Below are 21,026 nucleotides of genomic sequence, written 5' to 3'. Positions count from 1 at the left end.
TCAACATTAATTCCATGCAAAATTTCACTGGAAGAAAAGATGTTCTGCTGCCCAAGGTTTGCAAATCTCTAGCCTGATCCTTCCATGGCTACTTCCCACACGGTGTGGCCTACCCCATGGAGCCTGGTTCCCTACCTGGGCTCTCAAGCCCCGTAGACACAACCTCCTCCACGTTGCTACCATTGAGGTTGGCCCGCAGGATCCGGTCCAGGGTGACATCTGACCAGAAGACAAGCTCGTGCCGGTGGTGGAAGTCAAGGGCGATGGCATTCTCCAGGTTGTTGAGCAGCAGTGTGTACTCGGAGCGGTGCGGCAGCACCTGCCGGATGTCGATGCGATTGGCGAACAGTAGCACAGGCTCCGGCCCTGGGACATGGCATAGAAATGGGGCCCCCACTGGGCTCCAGAGCTGCACCCTCAGCATGCACCCCAGCTTCTGGGCTGACAGATGGCACCCCTGGTCCATTAGGGCATGTCCCAAGCTGCCGGCATCAGTACTAAAAACGTGGGAGCTTCTAAAGTATACTCCCCCAGCCCAGCCCACCGGATCCCACCCCAGCAAGGCCTTTTGGAGGGCCCAACATGCACCTCACAGCTCCATTTTCCTGAGTTGAAAATATTTCTAGCTCTCAGCAAATTGCTGAGCACTGGAGCACCTGGCTGTCTCCACACTCAGACTTCTACCCACCCAGCCAAATGCCAACACCCCTTACCCAGAGCCTTGCAGCTGCGTCGGTCAGGCCGGAGTTCGTAGCCTGCCTCGCACCAGCACTGGAAAGCCCCTTCACTGTTGGTGCAGCCCTGGCTGCAATACCCTTCCTCGGCACATTCGTTCACATCTGTGGGGAGCAGGCAGGCCAGGAGCTCTTTTTTCTGCCATCCTCACACCCCCACTCCCTGGCTGACTAGTTGCTTCCCTGCCCACATGCCCATCTATCTTCTAGACCTAGTGGGAAGGCTAGATAACAAGTGGTTAAGGGCTTCAAAGTCATGTAGACCTGGGCTGGAATCCCAACTACTCACACCAGCTCTGTGGCCTTCAGTAAGTTACTTAACCTCTCTGAGCTTCCGTTTCCCCATGTGGGAAGTGGAAGGGACAATCCCTACCTCTTACAGTTATTGTTATGATGAAATGAGGTCATGTCCGTCAAATGTCTGACCCATGGAAACACAGCTGCCTGTCTGCCACCCCTGCCCAGCATCCTGGCCCTGCTCCAAACCAGTCCCAGCTCACCCTGGCACATGTGCCCGTCCTCTGTGAGCCGGTAGCCTGTGTGGCAGGTACACTGCACTGCCCCCCGCACCATCTGGCACTTCTGGGAGCAGCCACCGTTGTTCACATTGCAGTTCTCCTCACCCGTCCGGGGCCCTGTGCCAGCCAAGCCAGAGATGGGAGTTGAGCCCAGAATCCTCCCCCAGAGAGCCAACTTGGCATTCCACCTGGACCACGAAGAACAGCTCCCGAGGCTGCTGGAGTCCTGGGGGAGGATTCTCTTTGAACTGCATGGGTGGGGTTCAGCCACAAACCATGGGCCAGGCCCGCCCACTGGGGACACTCACGGCAATTCTGCTGTGGGCTTTCGTCGCTGTTGTCACCGCAGTCATTGACCCCGTTACACAGCTTCCTCTGGCCAATGCAGCGCCCATTCCAACACAGGAACTGGTCCGAGGCACACTGGGGGCTTCCTAGAGAAGAAGGGAGGGAAGGCCCGAGGGAGGGTCAGGTCACAGCAGGGCAGGGCTTGGGTCAACAAAAGGATGGGAGCCTGTCATTTTCTAAGGCGAGCTGGAGACAGATGAGACGCAAGGTGGGAGGGTCGGGGTCCCAGGCAGGAAACAGCTCAGACAGGGCTGGCTAAATGTCTGCATTCGTTTTCTCCTCAGGACACCACGGGGGATGGTGAGGATGTGGGACAGAATGAGAGTGTATCTGTGTGCCCGGCACCTGGCGTGGCTACGGCAATGGGGGTGGCACTCTCAGCCACAGAAAGCAGTCCTTGCTCACTGGGCCAGAGCATCAGGCTCTGGCTGGGGGCGAGGGAAACTCATAGCCCTGATATTGTGTTACAGGCCATAAGGCCGCAGGTCAACAATGCACCTGGATTTGACACTGGTAACTGAGAAAGGCAGGAAAAATCCCGGCCGTGAGCAAGATTAACTAAAGCAGCACCTTGGCCCAATTGGAATAGCAGCTATCACACCCTCTTTCTGCCTGTCCTTCACCCCAACTATAGGCTTAAGGGGTCTGGGGGGCCCCTGGGGGACTCTACCTGTGTTCTCACAGTTCTCTTCATCACTGTTGTCTGCACAGTCATCCTCCCCATCACAGCGCCAGGACAGGCGGACGCAGCGGCCTGACCGACAGCGGAACTGTTCGGCTGTACACATGGAGGTGGCTGGCAAAGCAAAGGCCCAGTGAAAGGCTGGCCCTATTTCAGCCCGACACACCACCCTGCCACCCAAAATTGTTCTTTATGCCACTATTCCTTTAAAAAATATATATATTTTTTTATTGATTTCAGAGAGGAAGGGAGAGGGAGAGAGAGAAACATCAATGATGAGAGAGAATCATTGATCAGCTGCCTCCTGCACGCCCCCTACTGGGGATTGAGCTCACAACCCCAGCATGTGCCCTGGACTGGAATCAAACCCGGGACCCTTCAGTCCATAGGCTCTATCCACTGAACCCAACCAGCTAGGGCCATGCCACTCTTCTCGACACCAGTGTCCTAGCTGGCCTATGGGGCACCTTGGTATGAATTAGAAAATGGTGCCATTGCCTCAAGACACTTTACTGCCATCTGCTGGAAAACGGCCATAATGAATAAATAAATCTATATAAGTACAGAACATATGTCTATGATGTGACTGGCATCCATTTGGACATGGCGCCTCTGTGCAGTGCACAACCTACAGGCCCTAAACAGACTGGTTTTGTCTAATCCGTCTTCAGGCTTTGTTGGTGGTGGATTCTTTGGCTCCACAACCCCTCTCCCTGCTTCTAGCTCAGACCTTCAGTGCTGTCCCCCACTCACTGCAATTGCGCTCGTCAGATTGGTCATCACAGTCTGCGTCGCCATCGCAGCGCCAGCCTGCATTGATGCACAGGCCACTGTCACACATGAACTCCCCAGAACGGCAGGGCTGGTGGGAGGCTGGGGAAACACATCAAACCGGTCTGTGCACCGTGTCCCGTAGCAGACCAGAAAGTCACAGCCCTAGCATTCTGGCTCCCCCCGTCTCTGCCCGCCTTGTGCTCCTGCCCCAGCTGGCACCTGTGCCTTGCCAACCCAGCCTGGCCTCCTCCCTTCCTCCACCCAGCTGGCTAGAGCACTCACAGCAGTCAGACTCGTCAGACCAGTCTCCGCAGTCATCATCACCATCACAGTGGTAAATGTCGAGGATGCAGCGGCCGTAGGCACACTGGAACTCTTCCAGGTTGCAGGGGGGTGCTGGCACTGCTGAGGCTGGAAGGAAGGCAGGGGTGGGGAGGGGCATACACTCAGGTCTGGGCAGAGGAGGGGGCAGGATGTGTAGGCAGAGTGCCTTCCTCAAGTGAGATGTAACCAGGCTTCATTGCAGATGGCCCTTATAGACTCCCATATTCAGGTGGACCAAAAGGAGGCCTCCCTTCCCATCTGGGGAACCTGCTTCCACCCAAGCTCAGTCTAGGAGGAGCTGCTTCTTAAGAACCCACTCTCCTTGCCCACTACTCATGCACCCCTCAGCCTGGCCCTCAGCCCATGTGACAGAGCCCTCTGCCCATCCCAGCCCAACAGCTTGAGGTCTGGGGCCACTCACGACAGCTCTCCTCGTCAGAGCCATCTTTGCAGTCGGTGTCACCGTCACAGTACCAGTGCTCAGCAATACAGCTTCCATCGCTGCAGCGGAATTCCTTGTCAGAGCACTTGCGCATGTCTGGGGGATGCAATGGGACAGCAATCCTGAGGGAGCCCTACAAGCAACCCTCTTAACCTCCTCCCTGACTCTCACCCTCACTGATCCTGGGGAGGTCTGACTTAGCCAGCAAGACACCACAGATTCAGTGCAGACTCTCTGGGGGAAAGCTGAGGCCCTAAACAGACTGGGCCTCAGGCTCCTGCTCCCTGGTTGCTGGGGGTCTGGAATGCTCTGCCACTCCCCCTGCCCCCTCGCGGCCTCCCCCTTGCCTTCCTCCAGCTACTCCAGACACATAGATACCTGGGCAGTTCAAGGTTGGGGCAGTACTTGAGCCATTGCTGTGCTCTCCTCCCATGGCCAGGCCATCCACCACCACTTGTCCGCCTCACAGATGACCACTCACCACACTGTTCATCGCTGTTGTCCCCGCAGTCATTGTCACCATCACAGTGCCACAGGCTCCGGATGCAGTAGCCGTTCTGGCAGGGGAACTCGTCCTCCTCACACTCCCGGGGGGCTGTGGGCAGAACAGTCAGGCTGCTGCAGGCAGTGGGGTCAGTGCCTGGGAGCCCAACAGATAGCCGTGCGAGCAGAGCAGTCAGGCAGCTCCAAGGCCGCCCCGGGGATCAGGAGCAGGTGGCTGTCTCGTGGGGGGTGGGGAGAGGACCTTCTCTGACCACTAGAGGAGGTGACGGAACAGGACCAAGAGCTGAAGACCCAAAGGCTGACATGGGCCTGGGGACATCACTTTCTGATTGAAAATCCCCGCCCAACAGAGCCTGACGGAGCCCGCCCGCCCAGCCAGCACTCACGACAGTCCTGTTCGTCTGAGTCATCCTCGCAGTCGTTGTCCCCATCGCACACCCAGGAGCGGCGGATGCATTTGCCATTGTCACAGTGAAAGTCAAGAGGGGAGCAGGTGGGCAGCACTGAGTCCCGGGGAAAAAGAATGGAAGAAGGAATCAGTGTGGTATACTTATTCAGGCAGACTCAACAGGGCTGTCTGAGTTACAGTCCTTCTCCAGAGTCCTGTGCCTGCCCCCAGCCAGCCGATGGAGAAGCTGAGCAGAAACTGTAGCAAAGAAGTGAGAGTATTAGCAGGGCAGGGTGGTGAGGGGTTCACGAGGCAGAATAGCCCAAGGAACTCAAAACCACTAAGAAAGCAGTAAGAAGAACACGAGCAAGAGAAAGAAGTGTATTTTTTTTTCTCTTTCCTCTTGTTAAATGATGACTGACACATCTGGGCTCAATTTCCAGTTCTAGAACTCATTACTTATCACACTGAGCAAGTCGAGTCCTCCCTCTGAGCTGTAGGTTCTTCGACTGCACAATGGGGATAATTATACTCCGCTCACAGAGGGCTCATGTGAAAGTGCTACATGAAAGTGAGCCATTTACCATCATCACAATTAGCTGAAATGGTTAGTGGTAATAAGGTCCAGATTGTAGTTTCATTCTTATTAGGCTAATTAGCCACCTTCAGACATACGTGCCGCAGGTTGCACCCCTGAACCCAGACAACTGACTCAGCAGTGCTATTTCTATACACCGAAGACAGGGCCCTCTAGCCTGTTGTGCACATGTTATTACACTAGAGGAAAAGAGAGACTTAAAGAGAATATAGTTCTTACAAAGTTTACATTATTGAAAAAGATGTGATTATACAGAATATTAATGAGAAATGAATAATCTACATTAGTATATCACATGCACTTAAAAAATGCACAAACATGCAGTACACATACACCTATTCACATACAGAGAGATCTATTTAAAGAGACTACCTGTAGTTCCAAGGGTGTTTTCCTCTATACTTACTTCAAAGTTTGTTTGTTTGTTTTTAAAATATACTTTTATTTATTTCAGAGAGGAAGGGAGTGGGAGAGAGAGATAGAAACATCAATGATGAGAGAGACTCATTGATCAGCTGCCTCCTGCATGCTGCACATGGGATTGAGCCTGCAACCTGGGCATGTGCCCTGACTGGGAATCGAACCGTAGCCTCCTGGTTCATAGGCAGATGCTCAACCACTGAGTCACGCGGGCCTGGCTCAAAGTTTGTTTTACTGGATGTATATCTATGGAAACTAGGGAAAACAAGGCCTAGAGCCAGGTATATTGTTGGGAAACCACCCATCTGTCATATCTATCACCCTCACAAGAATCCAAAGATCTGAGCCTGACGCAGCTGATGCGCAGAGAACGCCATCAGACTTGTCCTAGCTCCCCTCCCCAGGTCCCTCTTCTACCACTTCCCACCGTCCAGTGGGGAGATTCTTACTACATCCGTCCTCATCGCTGTGGTCCCCGCAGTCGTTGTCTCCATCGCACTGCCACTGGGCGGGGATGCAGGTACACTCGCCGAGGGCACTCACTGCACAGGTGAAGTGGCTCCGACCACAGGCACACTCGGGACTGCTGGCTAGGCCTGGGCAGAGAGAAAAGGAAGCAGTGAAGGCTCAGTTCTCACCCAACCAAAGCCCATTCCAGGGAAGAAGGTAGAGGAGCCAAGTCTGGGACCACTGTCTCCCAGGTGGACATGGTGACACTGAAGGGAGATGCAGACCACGGAAGGGTGACTTCCTCTCCTCCAGGCACAAATGGTCAAGAAGATACCCTCTGACTCTGGGCTGACAAACAGTCCAGGTACCCCCTTGCATGACAGGCTTTTTCACGTGGCAGCCACAAAGACTCAGAGACAAATGGTGTCACCTGGAGAGTTGGCGCTTTGGGGATAGAGGAGCAGGGGGCAGAAGGGGTGATGCAGATGCGACCTCCTGGTCCTTCCCTTCCAAACGAGGTTGAGATATAGATGCTTTTGCCTCTGAGCAGCACCAGGCCCTTGGTGTGGGCCAGGGAGTGCAAGAAATAAGAGTGGAATTAAAATGCTGGACCCTTTGTGGGATAAGGAATCCACAGGGAAACTGCTGTGAGTCCCCCAGTCAGAGCTCACTTTTGAGACGGGAAACCACTTTTGAAAAGGAGGAGTGGGGCCCAAGGAGAGAGGGACCAGGCCACCTCAGGACACAGCGAGTGGAGCCACTCCGAGCTTTCCTGTCTGTGGGATCGGCCACAGCCTGGAGGCAGGATGGCAGAGGCAGCCCCTCCCCCAGCCTCCGCAGCACGCAGCTGGGCTTCCCTATTGAGCCTTGAGCTATCTGCCTGGCCAAGTCCCATGACCGGCTGCTGTGCCCCCTCCCCAGAATGCCCAGCAGGATGCCCTCGGATGGCGTGTGAATGGCTCAGTGCCCCCTGCTCCAGCCTCAGCTGGAACAAAGGGTTCTGCCAGGGTCACTCTCCCCCTCCCAGCATTCATCTACCCGCTGGGCTGCTGCAGCTGGGAAAGAAGGGGGCCCCCCCTCATTGCTCATCTCTCCCCCTTGCTTTCTTCTCCCCTTCCTCCCCTCAGGCCGGGCTGGAGCAGGAAAGGAGTCAGCTCCTAAATTCTCACCCCTCTTCCTTTCCTATTTACCTAGCCAGCCTCTCTATCTTGGCTCATCTCCTTGATGTACACCCTCACTGCACGGGACAATCACTCAGCCTGGCTTAGAGCTTAGGATCTGGAATAAACGAGTGTACTGCTAGATCCTCCAAAAGCAAGGAGAACCCTAGGCCCCTTCCTCTCCATTTTAACCCCAAGGGTGAGCGTGAGCATAAGGCAGGGTTTCTAACCTAGATGAATAGATGGATGGATGGATGGATGGATGGATGGATGGATGGATGGATGGATGAATGGATGGATGGACAGATAGCTGGATGGATGGATGGACAGATAGATGGATGGATGGCATGGGCATCAGTGAAACCCTGAAATTACAGGCAAAATGTACATTTCTGAAGTAAGGGACCACAGCTCTCATCAGATCCTCAACTGAGACCTTGCCCACCCCCTCCACATGCTGAGAATCAGCTGCCCTGGGAAAGATGCAGGATTTCCTGTGGAAACAAAGGAATCCATTTGAGACGTGCAGCATCTCCACATCTCACGGAAAACCTTACTCCACGCCCAGCGCCCCTGTCTCTCCAGGTCTCTCGGCAAGTGCACCACAGAGGACTCTTCCCCAGGGAAGCTGGAGACCCAGTTGCCCAGTCCCACAGGCTTGGTCCTATTCTGAGAGCTCTGAGAAGGGAGAGATGGGGGCTTTTTTCACTCAGACCCTGAGCCCCAGAGCCTGAGGAACTTTTGTAGTGTGGCCAGCTCATCAAGGCCATAGGCACTACGTTAGGGGACTTTGGCTGGATGAAAATAGCAAAGCTAAGGATTCCGGAGGACTCCATGCTGCGGGGCTCTCCAACACGCTGACCCCCTTCATGGCGGGGAGTGGAGAAGAGGGAAGATCAGGCTAGCCTTCCAGGGGCATCTGGCAATGCATGATGACATTTCTGGTTGTCGTGATCGGCGGTATTTCTGGCATTTAGTGGATAAAAGCCAGGGATGCTGCTCAACATCCTACAACGTACAGGGCAGGCTCTACAACAAAGAAATTATCTGGCCCAAAGTCAATAGAGGTTAAGAATTGCTGCTAGCTACACACAGCAGGAAGTGGGGCTGTACCAACAAGGAATTCAGGGTGAGGGGGTGACAAGAACAGAGGAGGAGGGAGAAATTGGGGGGAGGGGAGAATGGAAAAGCACTGGACCTGGAGCAGACAGACCTGGGTTCCCCTGACCAGCTGTGCGACCTTGTCCAAATCACTTAGCTTCCTAAGCCTGTTTCCTTGTTTGTAAAAAAACCCCCACAGATTGGACAAGAAGATAAATGTGAAAGAAGCTGACCTCATGCCTTGGAGCATCAAAGATGCTTAGCAAATGCATGTGTGGGGATGCAGAGGCTACATTTTCCCAAAAGGCCTGGTTTTTAAGAACAGGGAGAGCAAGAACAGCAGTATCCTGGTGCTGCAGGCAAGTCAGGGGAATACTGAAAGAAAAGAGGAGCCTTCAGGCTCCCCCGTCCGCCTGCTTCTTTTTAGGGCCCCACCCCCACCTTTGTCTGAATAATAGCAAAAGTCCTGATTTCCCGTGCAAACTTCAGGAACAAAGCATTCCATCGGGTGGGCATCCAGTTAGTTGCAGGCGGCTGAAGAGTGGCGACTTCCTGCATGTCAGAGCAACATCTGAACGGCAGCACGTGAAGGCCAGGCAGCCACCAGCCAGGCAAAGCCTTGGCTTGGGCATTCATACAGTAAACAGACATATTATACTGCAAAAAGTCAGCTCTTCTGGACAACTGCTACCCCTCTGGGATCCCCGGAGGTGGAATTCTGGCTTTTCACTCAAGTCCTGGCTGTGATTATAAAGGACAGTGTTTAACCCTTTTTAGCCGAAAGAATGGTGAGTGGAAAAGGGAAACAAATGGCTGCGGGTGGCAAATCGCAGCGCTCATTTTAAGAAGCGTTAAGTCAGAAAACTCAGCTATGCTTCTGGCCTTGAAAGATACTGGCCGGCCACACTGCAAGCTCCCATTGGCGTCCAGGGTGTGGGGCCTCCCACCTAATGCAGTTCAACAAGGAGATCTCTCCCCAAAGCGTGCACTATCCCTGTCATCAAGACATTCAGTTTTAGGAATACAATGTGCTCCTAGGGCCTTCCTGAAAGCTTAACGGAAATCTCAGCCCTCTTACCAATTTCTCACTGTATTCTTTTGTAGGATAGAAGGGGACTTCCCTCTGGTATACCAGACTGTGTACAGTGTGAGAGAGCACAGATTCTGGAGTCAGAAAGACTAGAGTTCAAATTCCGGTTCTACCATTAACTGTCACACTTGGAGCAAGTTAATTATTGCCTCTGAGCCTCAGTTTTCTCATCCATAAGGTAAGAGTGATAATAGTTCCGCTGTAAAAGGTTTTACAAAGGTTCAATAACTCATGTAAACTGCCTTGCACAGGGCTGGCACACCTCAAAAGCCTCATAATAATACAACCAGCATTTCCCGAGTACTCGCCAGGTACCCTAAGCACTTTCCTAAGTGCTTTTCTTACGCTAAGTCATTGAAAGCTTTCAACAACTCAAGGAGGTGGCACTACTGTTATTATCACCTTTACAGTTGAGGACACTGAGCCTCAGAGGGGTGGAGTCCATCAATAGGTCTCACAGGTACTGAGCGGGGAAGCCAGCATTCACACCCAGGCAGGTCAGTTCCAGAGCCACTGCTCTTAGTCTCTTCATTATACTGCCTTCCAATAATGGTATTGCTATTATAAGAATTTTTTAAAACCCTTTGGTTAAAAAGGGGGATTTACAACACTGAGACTTCTGGGTCTTTCTCCTTTATGCATTCTTGATTAGCAAATAGGTCATGCATGTATGGATCTCAAGCACTGACCTCTCCTGGTTACTTCTGAGGCCAAAGACCAATTTCCCTTGCCCTCAGGTAAAGAAGTGGAGCAGAGACAGTCTGGAGCTCCAGTCCTTTGAACCAGTGCCTCAGTGTTGTGTTGGTTCAGAAAGGAACGGGGCTCTGACAACAAACAATTACGTTTTGTTGTTTTTCTTTACAGCTCACAAGCTTACTTTTGCATACACACTTGCATTCTTCTGTCATCATTACAACAGCCCTGCGTTAGTGACTCTAGTGCCCATTTAACAGATAAGGCCACTTGTTTTGGCCAAGGTTATGGGGCAAGTAGGACAACCAGGATGCCAGCTCCATTCTGACCCTGAGACAAGCATTCGTCTCTTCATATGATCTCAGAATCTGGACTTTCAATGAGCTTCCCGACTTACACTGCTGCACAGTCAAGTTGGAGAGGCGCTGCTCTCCAGCATCCCACAGAATGCTTGGCTGAAGGGGGACCACACCTGTCACTTGGACAGTGACTACACAGCCACAGAACAGCTTTTTCAAGTTGATCCGGAGATGGGATGCTTAAGGAGTGTCCTGTGAGTGCTGGAATGAGACGGCTCCCCAGGTGTAGAAGGGATGACAGTGGGAAAGGGAGGATCATTACTCATATAAGTGACGGATGTTTTTCTTTTTCTTTTGTTGTTGTTGTTAGTCCTCACTGGAGGATATTTCTTCCATTGATTTTAGAGAGGGTGGAATGGAGGGGGGAGGGAGAGAGAGAGAGAGAAACATTGATGTGAGAGAGCCACATTGATCAGTTGCCTTCCCCATGCACCCCCAATTGGGTTGGGGAACCTGCAACCCAGGTATGTGCCCTTTGACTGGAAGGAATTGAACCTGGGGCCTTCGGTTCTCGGGCTGAAGCTCTAACCACTGAAAATGCCGGCCAGGGCGGACTTTTTTTTATAACACGAAGATCTCCTCTCTTTTCCTGTCCACTAGTGGCAACAGTGAGGATATAACCTTATTTGATGAGGGTAAGAAATGACCCAAATCTACATCCAGGCCAATTGAGGGACCAATTCACTGATTTTGGCTCCTGGGGTAGCTAAATCAGTAAGCTACCCATCACTGAAAGGGATGACCATGTAGCAAGACAAAACTGACAACTGAAAGGAATGACAGCAAAGAACCACATGGAAATGGATCTAACCTTGTCCAAGAGATACGTGGAATCTGGAGAAAGCTGGTGCCTATAAACAGTCCCTTTTTCAAAGGATGGAGCCTGCACAGAAAATATCAGAAGCAACATGTAATTGGTCCTTGTCATAAGAAATAAGAAAGCTAAAACGAGTAGAAAACATCGGAAACAACACCAAAAAGGAAAGAGGTCAGGAAATGAACCCTTTCCTGATGCTGTCCCACCTGGACCCACGTGCCCCAGACAAATTAAAAGCCCCAACTCTGAGAGCCAGGAGCCCTTTGTGCCTCCTCCTACGGTAGCATTTAGCATACTGATGGGATCATTGTTCACTTACTAGAACATTAGCCTCTTGGCAGTTCGAATTGTGTGATCTAGAGTTTTGTATTTTTATACACAGTGCATAGTTCAATGATTAGTATATAGTAGATGATCAATAGAAGTGTGTAAAATGAATAAATGTATCAATAATACATTCTTCTACTCTAGAGCAGCAGTTCTCAACCTGTGGGTCGCAAACAATGAAAATACATCCTGCATATCAGATATTTACATTACAATTCATAACAGTAGCAAAATTATAGTTATGAAGTAGCAACGAGAATAATTTTATGGTTGGGGGTCACCACAACATGAGGAACTGTATTAAAGGGTCGCGGCCTTAGGAAGGTTGAGAACCACTGCTCTAGAGTCTTGTGAGAGTTGGAGTCAAAGGAAAAGAGAGGCCTAGAATATCAGAAATCAAAGTAGTTATTTCCTATCCAACCTGTCAAGAAAATAGGAATCTTCTCCTTCAGATGGCTTCCTAGTCCGATCCAGTTCACTCCCTTCCAAGAGTTCCTTTGCCTCACTGTATTATCAGACTGGGATACCACCATGCTGTGACTCTGTTTAGTTTTGTCCCTAGATCCTTACCTGGTAGGTTTGAAAATCTACCTGGCGAAATCTTTCCTAATAGGCCCTCTCAAAAGGCCATGCCATCAGATACCATCAGACACATGATTACTGGTCCAAGCAAGTTCAATCCTCTCTTTCCACACAAACACAGAAAAGAATTTCTTAATGATCAACCTCCGCTGAAGTTATGGGGCAGAAGAGCATACTGTTAAGGCATGGGAACAAAACTAAGCTAATTCCTGGCTATCTAGCCCTAGGCACATTTTTTAAAAAATATATATTTTATTGATTTTTTACAGAGAGGAAGGGAGAGAGATAGAGAGTTAGAAACATCTATGAGAGAGAAACATCGATCTGCTGCCTCCTGCACATCTCCTACTGGGGATGTGCCCGCAACCAAGGTACATGCCCTTGACCCGAATCAAACCTGGGACCCTTCAGTCCGCAGGCCGACGCTCTATCCACGGAGCCAAACCGGTTTCGGGCCTAAGCACATTTTAAAATCTCTTTATACCTTACTATCTCATCAGGAAAATAGGGATAACAAGAATCCCTATCTCATATGAATGCTATGAGAATTAAATTAGTTAATTCATGAAAAGCACTTAGCACAATGTTTGGCACATACTAAGCTCTCAATAAATGATAGCTCTTGCTATTACTATTTTAGAATACTAGTGACATGGTGCATGGATTAGTGCACATTGAAAGGAAATTAATTAGAAGGTCGGCCAGCAGGGCAGGACTGGGCAAGATGGGCCAGACACACCCTGGAGCCAACCTCCAGTGGTCCCTCCCTGGTGTCTGCGAAGTGAGCAAGGTTCCCTCCGGCAGGTAGGGTCCCTTGGCCTGGCCTGCGGGGATCAGGCCAAAACCGGCTTTCTGACATCCCTTGAGGGGTCCTGGAGTGCAACAGGGCACTCTACAAAGTTGCTATTGTACAGGGTGTGGAATGCAAGTGTGCAATAAACCAGATTCAGGGCCGACAGTGCCCCAGCAACAACATAACCCACAGCAGAAGATGGAATCGCACAGCTCCGTGAGGAATCGTGCTCCTTTCTCTGGTTTCAGGGTGCGTCACCAGAGAACAGCGGTTCTGCCAAGTCACTGCAGCTCGGCAGCTCCTGCATTGAACATCTGCCCCCTGGTGGTCAGTGCACATCATAGTGACCGGTTGGATGGACACTTAGCATATTAGCTATATATATATATCTATATCTATATATCTCCGTACTGTCTTATCTAGCCACATCATAACGTCAGGGCTGGAGATGTCTAAAAACCCTACTGTGTGTCACCTCAATGAGTTAAGTTGGTGGTATGACTGACTATTGGAAGGGGTGGAAGATGGTGGCAAGAGTTCTGCTTTATTGCCTTTTTCTGGAGGGCTCTCAGCACCTGGTGTCCTTCATGCTTGCCTAATTTATCATCAACCAATTCCTAGGAGGCAGGTATAGAAAAAAGCAACCTAAATTCAGAACCTATAAGTTACAGAGCAATTAAAAAACGGATTAGTTTCCTCTTTTACAAAATGGGGATAATGATGGTACCTATTTCATAGGGTTGTTGGGAGGTTTAAATGAGATAATACATATGAAGTACCCGGTAAGCAGCTACTTTTGTTGTTATTGCAGTAGTCCCTCCTTATCTGCTGTTTCACTTACCCGCAGTCAACAGTGGCCTGAAAATATTAACTGGAAAATTCCATAAATAAGCACTTCATAAGTTTTAAATTGCATGCCATTCTGAGTAGTGTGATAAAACCTCACGCCATCCGCTGCATCTGTCCAGATGTGACTCATCCTTTTGTCCAGCATATCTATGCTGTACATACAATATAATCAGATATTTTGGAAAAGAGACCACATCCACAAAACTTTTATTATAGTGTATTGTTATCATTATTCTATTAGTAATTGTTGTTAATCTCTCACTAGGCCTAATTTATAAATTAAACTTTATCATAAGTATGTAGATATAGGAAAAACCATAGAATATATAGGGTTCAGTACTACCTGTGGTTTCAGGTATCCACTGGGGGGTCTTCGAACATATTCCCTGTATCCTCTGAGAATAAGGGGGACTTCTACATTATTATTAGCCCCAACATATCCATACAGGTCCTCAAAAGTCTACTCACCCCACCCGTGAGCTCAGCCAACAGATTTCACAAGTGCAATAGGGCTTGAATGGGGCTGTGCTCTGTGAGGGCTGTTCAAAATATTGCTTTCCTTCCCCGCCCCCCCCCCCCCCCCCCCCCCCGCCTATATCTCAAAACACAAGTAAGACCTGGCTTCAGGGAATAACAAATCACATCACCCCTTCTGGGAGCCTTTAAAAGCCCCCTCTTCCAAAGGTAATTCTTTATGCTTTAGTACTCCCTGGGAAGGGAGGTCTGAAAACAAAGAGGCGAGGTCAACTTAAGATAAAATATGAATATTCCCCACCTACATCTTCTGGGATAGCTTTGATATAAAATATTCTGTTCTAAGTATAGGTTAAAGGGTTAACAAGTTAGGCTCTGGATTCAAATCCTGACTCAGTTACTCAGCAGCTGTGTGACAGCAAATGGCTCTGGGCCTCAGTTTCCCATCTGCCAGACACCCAACAGTGCCTACCTCATAAGTATACCGTGAGGAGTAAATGTGATAACACACGCTATCCATTTATCGCAATGCCGGGGATACAGCAAAAGGCTGAAAAATATTAACTACCGCAGAAGCACATTTGTATTTTTCAGAGCACATGTCCCAGTTTGTGGTGCAAAACTGGTCACCAGAGGAGATCATTCCCAGAAAAGGAAAAATTCTCATCTGGGGGAGATACACTTTAGAGCCATTCACTCTTACTGCCTCTCTGAACCTGTGCTGAAACTTCTTGTTTAACCGGCCCAGGGTGAGGGGGCAGGGAGTAGAAAAAAGAGAAGGGAGCTCCCCTTTCTTATTTGCTAGACTTATGGATATTATAACCAGGCATCTGTACTTGGTTTCCAGACAGAGAAACTGTCTCTCGTCCTCATCCATGCCCCAAAGGTGGTGGCAGTCAAGCCCCCAAGGCTGGGGCCAACGTAGGGGACACTGGAGCACTTCCTCCACCCCCACTGCAGGCCTGGCCGGAAGTTGAGCTGCTGAGATTGGAGAGATCACCGGAGGCCCTGGCCCCTTTAAAGCTAGGTGTCTCTCCCGATGCCCTACGCTGTACCTGTCTGACCCTATACCCAGACAGGGGGAGGGTCCCTCTCCCCCAAAAAGGCTCTGCCTGGAGCCGCGAGCTTCCCAGCCGCAGAAAACTTCCAGTGATAAATTATGCAGCAGCACCTTTGTGTCGCGGCCTCTCAGCCAGATGGGTTCGCTCCCAGTCTTTTGTTTCCGGCTGGGCTTGCAGCTCTGATCCTCCGCTCTGCACAGAGGTGAGGCGAGGAGCGCCCTTAGGCCAAGTCAGGGCTTGCAGCAAGTCCCAGCAAGGCTTTCTCAGCTGGGTCTCAGGCAGCGCCCTTCCCTTCCTCACTCTAATCTGAGTGAGCAGGGGAGCAGGGTGTTAGGGACGCTTACTGGTACAGTCAGTGCATTCAGCTGTGAGCAAGGATGGAAATGCCTACGTGCAGTGAAAGAATGAAGTTCGCTCTGAAGGGCAGAAGAGGTGCCCAGGGGCACCTAGGTTGTTTGCTTCTTGCTAAATCAAAAACGCAGAACAGAAAATGGAGTCAAACGACTGCCAGGGGAGCGAGAGAATCGGCTCTTTCTCACAGCTGCTCTTGGTTACAGTCAACTTTCCACAACCCCCAGAAACATCACATCACTGGCACCAAGTTAAAAGGAAGAAACAAAGAGACAACAGGGGTCAAACTTTGGGGTGGAAGAGATGGGGGGGGGGGTGAGTCGGGGACTGGAGATCCACATCAATTATCCCTGAACACTGACAGGATTCCTCATTGAAGACCGTAGGCAGGCGGCTCCCCAACAGCCCAGCTCCCAAATTGGGGCAATTACTACCTTACGAGCTCTGGGGCCTGACTCCTTTCCCAGGCCAGTGGGAGGGACAGCTTGGAATTCTAAACTGTTCCAGCTACAAGAGACCTCAGCCAGCACCTCTCACCCCAGGTCACAGCAAACTTAGAGTGAGGGTGCCTGGCTGCATCCCTGACCTCAGGTCTTCAACAGGGTAGCTCACAGAGGAAAGCCCCATCTCCCAGAGGCTCTCCCAAGACAATCAAGGCAGAGTGGGCTCCTAGACTCACAGTACAGCTTAATGGGCCTATTTTCTGGAAGTGTGCACAGGAGGGAACTATGTTTGGGTTTCATTATGTTTTTAAGGGGGGAAAGAAGGAGCAAGATCTTTAAAAGAATCAAACAAACAAATCCCCCCCCCCCCACACACACACACACACGCACACACACAAACACACAGCTGAAATGAATTAAGGGCTGAGCCTCATTTTAGCACATGACACTAGAATAATGATTTGTTTACCTGGCTCCCACAGTCCAAAAGCAAGAACCATCTCTAATCCCCTTATGCAAGCTTGCTAACAAACAGCTAACATTTACTCAGGCCTATAGTAACACAGTAGTTGTCAGGCTCTGTACTGAATGGTTTGAATATACTATTATTTAATTTTTACAATAATTGCATGTGATGAATTACTACTGCCCTCCCTCACACCCACTCCCATTTACAGATAAGAACCTTGAAGTTCAAGGATATTAAGTGTTTTGCACAGAGTCACCAGGAAGTACCAAGATTCAAACCCAGGTCTGCCTGTGCTTCTTAATCACTGTGCTCTGCATGCAGTGATTAGATTAGTGCTTGACAAATGTGCATTTGCAGAATGAATGAACAAATGAATGGGTATAAAGTTCAGTGTAAAGAATGCCCCATGAGTGTACTGGCGAGAAAGAACCCCACCCTGCCAGCTCTAAGCTGGAGGAAGAACAGCAAGCCCAGGCATTCATCAGAGCTATTTATAGGGCTAAACCCAGGCTCTGCCAACCAACCAGTCAGCACGAAGTCTTCCTTGGGACACTGAGTCCCACCAACCTGAGTAGGGGAGAAGGGCTTCTGATGGTGAAGGTGAGATGGCAATCCAGACACAGACTGGGGCCCAGATGCCCCATGCTCAGGCAACTGTAACAAAACTCATGGCTAAGCTGCATCAAGGAATGTAGACACTGTGGCTGGAACAAGCTTAAGAGACCTAGTCAACCAAGGGCATGGAGCTGTCTCGTAATTATGAAATGTGCCCAATCATAATAAAAGACAAGACTACGTCTTAAAGCAGTCCCCAAAATGCTATTCCTGAACAGAAAGCCCCTAGTGTTGATCTTCTCTTCAAAGCAGAAGCAACATAGCCAATCTCTCCCATTAACCTTCTTCTTGGGGATCAAGATTAGCAGTCAATCAGTAGAAAGAGTGAGCAAAGACCCATAAAACACACCCTGTCCTCTGTGACCTCCTGTGTACTTTGCTGATCCAGAAGATGGACATGCCCAACGTGCTCTGTATCAGACATGGCCAGACTTGGTTCCCTTGCACCTGTCATTCTTAATACCATGTGCTAGTCCCAAAGATGTTATCTGATATTCAACAGGGGCAGAAGAGGAAATCCAAAATCAGTGACAAGCCAAGCATCTTTCACAAGTCCCATAAGACCAAGGACAAGGTCAACTAAGCACCATGACAACAGCCGGGTGGGAAGGAGACAGGTCTGAGCTCCACTCTATTGCACTCGTCCTCAGGAAAAAAAACCCTCTCCCTACCTAGTTACTCCTAGGCAGAATTTTCAACTTTCCACTTACCTGCAAGAAACCTCCAAGATAAACATGGTCTCCACTCTTCAAATGGTGGAGGGCTTCCACCTCAACCCTCGGGAGAAAAATTCCTAGGGCCTTTATCGGCACTCAGGTTTGCTTCCAAAATTTTTAAGGTTGGAGTGTTACACAGGATCAAGTCACACCCACAGGCTCTAGAAAAGCCCAAAGGACTAGCAGCATCCAAACAGAACCTTAAACGTTAGTGTCTTGAATTCAGTCCTAGCTAAGGTCACGTCTGCCTAACTGATCTACTATGACACACTGTCTTCTCCCTGAGCCCCTGGACCACAGCGTTAGGAATCTTTTTTTTTTTTTTTTTAATATATTTTATTGATTTTTTACAGAGAGGAAGGGAGAGAGATAGAGAGTCAGAAACATCGATGAGAGAGAAACATCGACCAGCCGCCTCCTGCACACCCCCCACTGGAGATGTGCCCGCAACCCAGGTACATGCCCTTGACCGGAATCGAACCCGGGACCTTTCAGTCCGCAGGCCGACGCTCTATCCACTGAGCCAAACCGGCTTCGGCTGCGTTAGGAATCTTTGTGGTGGTATTTTTGGTTGGGCAACTGCTCACTCTCACTGGTGAATCACTGAATCTGTCCCCTCCAGGCCTCCAAGGACGGCTCATTATCAAGCCAGGTGAAGGTTACATCTTCATGCCACTGACTGTCCTTACACGTGTGCACAGAAAGCCTCCCGTGCTCAGAGGTTTTCATTGAACTTTTTGTCCTTAAAAAGAACCCAAAAGAGTTACAAAGAACCGTCCCATCCTTTTTTTTTTTTTTTTTTGGTGAAGCATTAAATACACACACTTCTCTACCCCATTCTCAATGGAGATGTAGTGTATGCAGTCTTGACAGCTCTGGAGCAGTAAAATCCTCTTGGCCCGTCTCAGCCCGGAACCTTCCAGCTCCCCTTTCCCTAGGGCAGAAGGCGACAATCTCCTTTCTGGCTTTGTTGGTATCCGTTTTAGCCGCCCCCCACCCCACCCCCCCTTTTTTTTCCAGTGCCTTGCCATTTCCCTTGATCTTTTTCAAAACTTCCTCCAGGGGGCCGAAAGGAAAGTTCCATCCCCTTCCCTTGCAGCGGAAGGGGGAAACCCCCAAAAAGCATAGCTGTCCCTTTAAGGGGCCCATGTGGTGGGAAGAGCAGCTACATTCCTACCCCAGTAGGGCCGCTGTCCCGACACGCCGAAGAGGCTACAAATAAACCTTCCCGGAGAGCGCCCGCCCGGGAGGGGCGAGCACCGCGCGGAGGGGAACGTGGGGCGGCCAGGCTACTGCTCCGCGGGGAAGAGCGGAGCGGAGGGAAAGAGCATGGAAAAGGTCACTTAAAACCCACGGGGAGTTTAAATAACACCTTAGCGCTCCGTTTTGGACGTGGAGGTAAGCCCATCTTTAAAACAAGCGCCCATGCCCTGCCAGGCGAGCTCCGAAACCTGCACCGAGTATTTCCACACGAGCTCCCCTACGTTCCAGAAAGAACCGGCGCAAGGCCAGGGTCTGCAGACCCTCGGTTCCCACCCCCACCCCTCATCCGGGCTGCAAGGAGAATGGGAAGATTCGGATCTCCCCGCCTTTGGACAGTGGTGGGTGAATAGAGCTGGGGTTCAAAGATCAAAGAACTAGAGGCAGTTGCTAACCCACGGGGTGCACCCACGGTCCTAGGCTGCTGCGGAGAAATACATTCCATCGGAGCCCCGATCGCACACAACAGTTGCGCACGGGCACCACACAAGTTATTAATGAGGAGCAGATGAAGCAGCAGCCCCGCTGCCATCCGTCCAGCTCCCCGGAGGCCACCGCGCGCGGGCCGGCCGGGAGGCTGCCTTCGCAAGTTCGGCGCTACCCGCCCCCCCCCTCCCCCTGGCCCGCACAGATCTGCGGGAGTCTTCCCGCAGTTTCTCCCCAGAGTCCCTTCTCGGCCCCGTTTTCAATCCTGCCCCCCTCTCCGCCCCTCCGGGAAGGATCTAGGGCAGGGAGCTGATTGGTCGCAGCCAGGAGAGGGAACCCAAAAATCCTGCTCCAGGGAGGTGCTGCAAGCAAGCAGTGTCGGAGGACCCTCGGAGGGAGCGAGGTCTGCAGCCTAGGAGCCGTCGCCCCAGCAGAGGAATCCCCAGGCTCGCGTTCAGATTCCCCGGGGGCCCTCTCCGCGATCTGCCGAGACCCCCGCCCCTGGCAGGAGGGATATTTAGAATTTACGGTCTAGCGACCGTCCTCCCCCGCGTCCCTTTCTTCGCACACAGGACACAGAGACCCCACCTTAACCTGAAAGAGAAGCCGCCCCCAGCTCTTCAAAGAGCCGCGAGGGCGGGCGCACGAGCGCCTCGGATCTGCCCCAGCCCCGGCCCGGGCCCCGGGAGCTCGTCCGCCACTCCCCATCCAGGACTTCGGAGCTGGGGGAGCTCGTGCTGCCCGCCCCGGCACGCAGCCTCAGGGCTACTGCTGGGACCGAGGGCGAGGGGTCTCGGGCCCAGCCCGCGCCGTCCGGCTCCCGGGATCTGAGTTCTGCAGCGGCGGGACCCAGGGACAAACTTTCCCCGGAGGCCGGTCGGCGCGGGCGCGGCGGCGCCGCTTACCGTGTGCGCAGAGCAGGGCGCCAAGCAGCAGCGCGCCCCACGGCCGCCTCATGGTGCCGCCGCAGCCGCCGGCGCTCCCTGCCGCCCGGGGGTCCCGCTGGCTCCCGCGGGACGCGCGGCGGAGGGTCCCCGAGGGGAAGCGTCCCGGTCCACCGTGGTGGGCGCGCCCCGCCAGTCGCTCTCCGGCCTCTGCTGCCTCCAGTGCTGCCGGAGTCGAAGCCGCTCCGCCAGGGGACCGGGAGGGGGTGTCCCAGGCCCAGCAACCCCGCCCCCCGCGCCGCAGCCCCCGCCACCGCCACCGCGCCTGGTCCCGCCCCTAGCCAGCCCGGCCCCTTCCCGCCCTCGGCCCCCGC

General features: G+C 51.6%; 1 protein-coding gene across 1 annotated transcript in view; it reads right to left on the bottom strand.

Moving 5' to 3' along the window:
* Positions 1 to 21,026, bottom strand: part of LRP4 (LDL receptor related protein 4) — a 63,818-nt gene that overhangs the window by 32,181 nt on the left and 10,611 nt on the right. Inside the window, exons 2-13 of the mRNA XM_059710906.1 lie at positions 20,674 to 20,989; positions 6,182 to 6,328; positions 4,713 to 4,829; positions 4,304 to 4,417; positions 3,802 to 3,918; positions 3,339 to 3,467; positions 3,036 to 3,155; positions 2,271 to 2,396; positions 1,561 to 1,686; positions 1,235 to 1,369; positions 714 to 839; positions 136 to 366 (exon numbers count right to left, since the gene is read on the bottom strand). Of these exons, the coding sequence (XP_059566889.1) occupies positions 136 to 366; positions 714 to 839; positions 1,235 to 1,369; positions 1,561 to 1,686; positions 2,271 to 2,396; positions 3,036 to 3,155; positions 3,339 to 3,467; positions 3,802 to 3,918; positions 4,304 to 4,417; positions 4,713 to 4,829; positions 6,182 to 6,328; positions 20,674 to 20,989 (1,804 nt within the window). The remainder of the gene's footprint in view (positions 1 to 135; positions 367 to 713; positions 840 to 1,234; positions 1,370 to 1,560; positions 1,687 to 2,270; positions 2,397 to 3,035; positions 3,156 to 3,338; positions 3,468 to 3,801; positions 3,919 to 4,303; positions 4,418 to 4,712; positions 4,830 to 6,181; positions 6,329 to 20,673; positions 20,990 to 21,026) is intronic.

This window comes from Myotis daubentonii, chromosome 9 (assembly GCF_963259705.1).
Source record: "Myotis daubentonii chromosome 9, mMyoDau2.1, whole genome shotgun sequence".
Lineage (NCBI taxonomy): Eukaryota > Metazoa > Chordata > Mammalia > Chiroptera > Vespertilionidae > Myotis > Myotis daubentonii.
The sequence above is the reverse complement of the archived record's forward strand: the minus strand, read 5'-3'. Positions and strand labels throughout refer to the sequence as shown.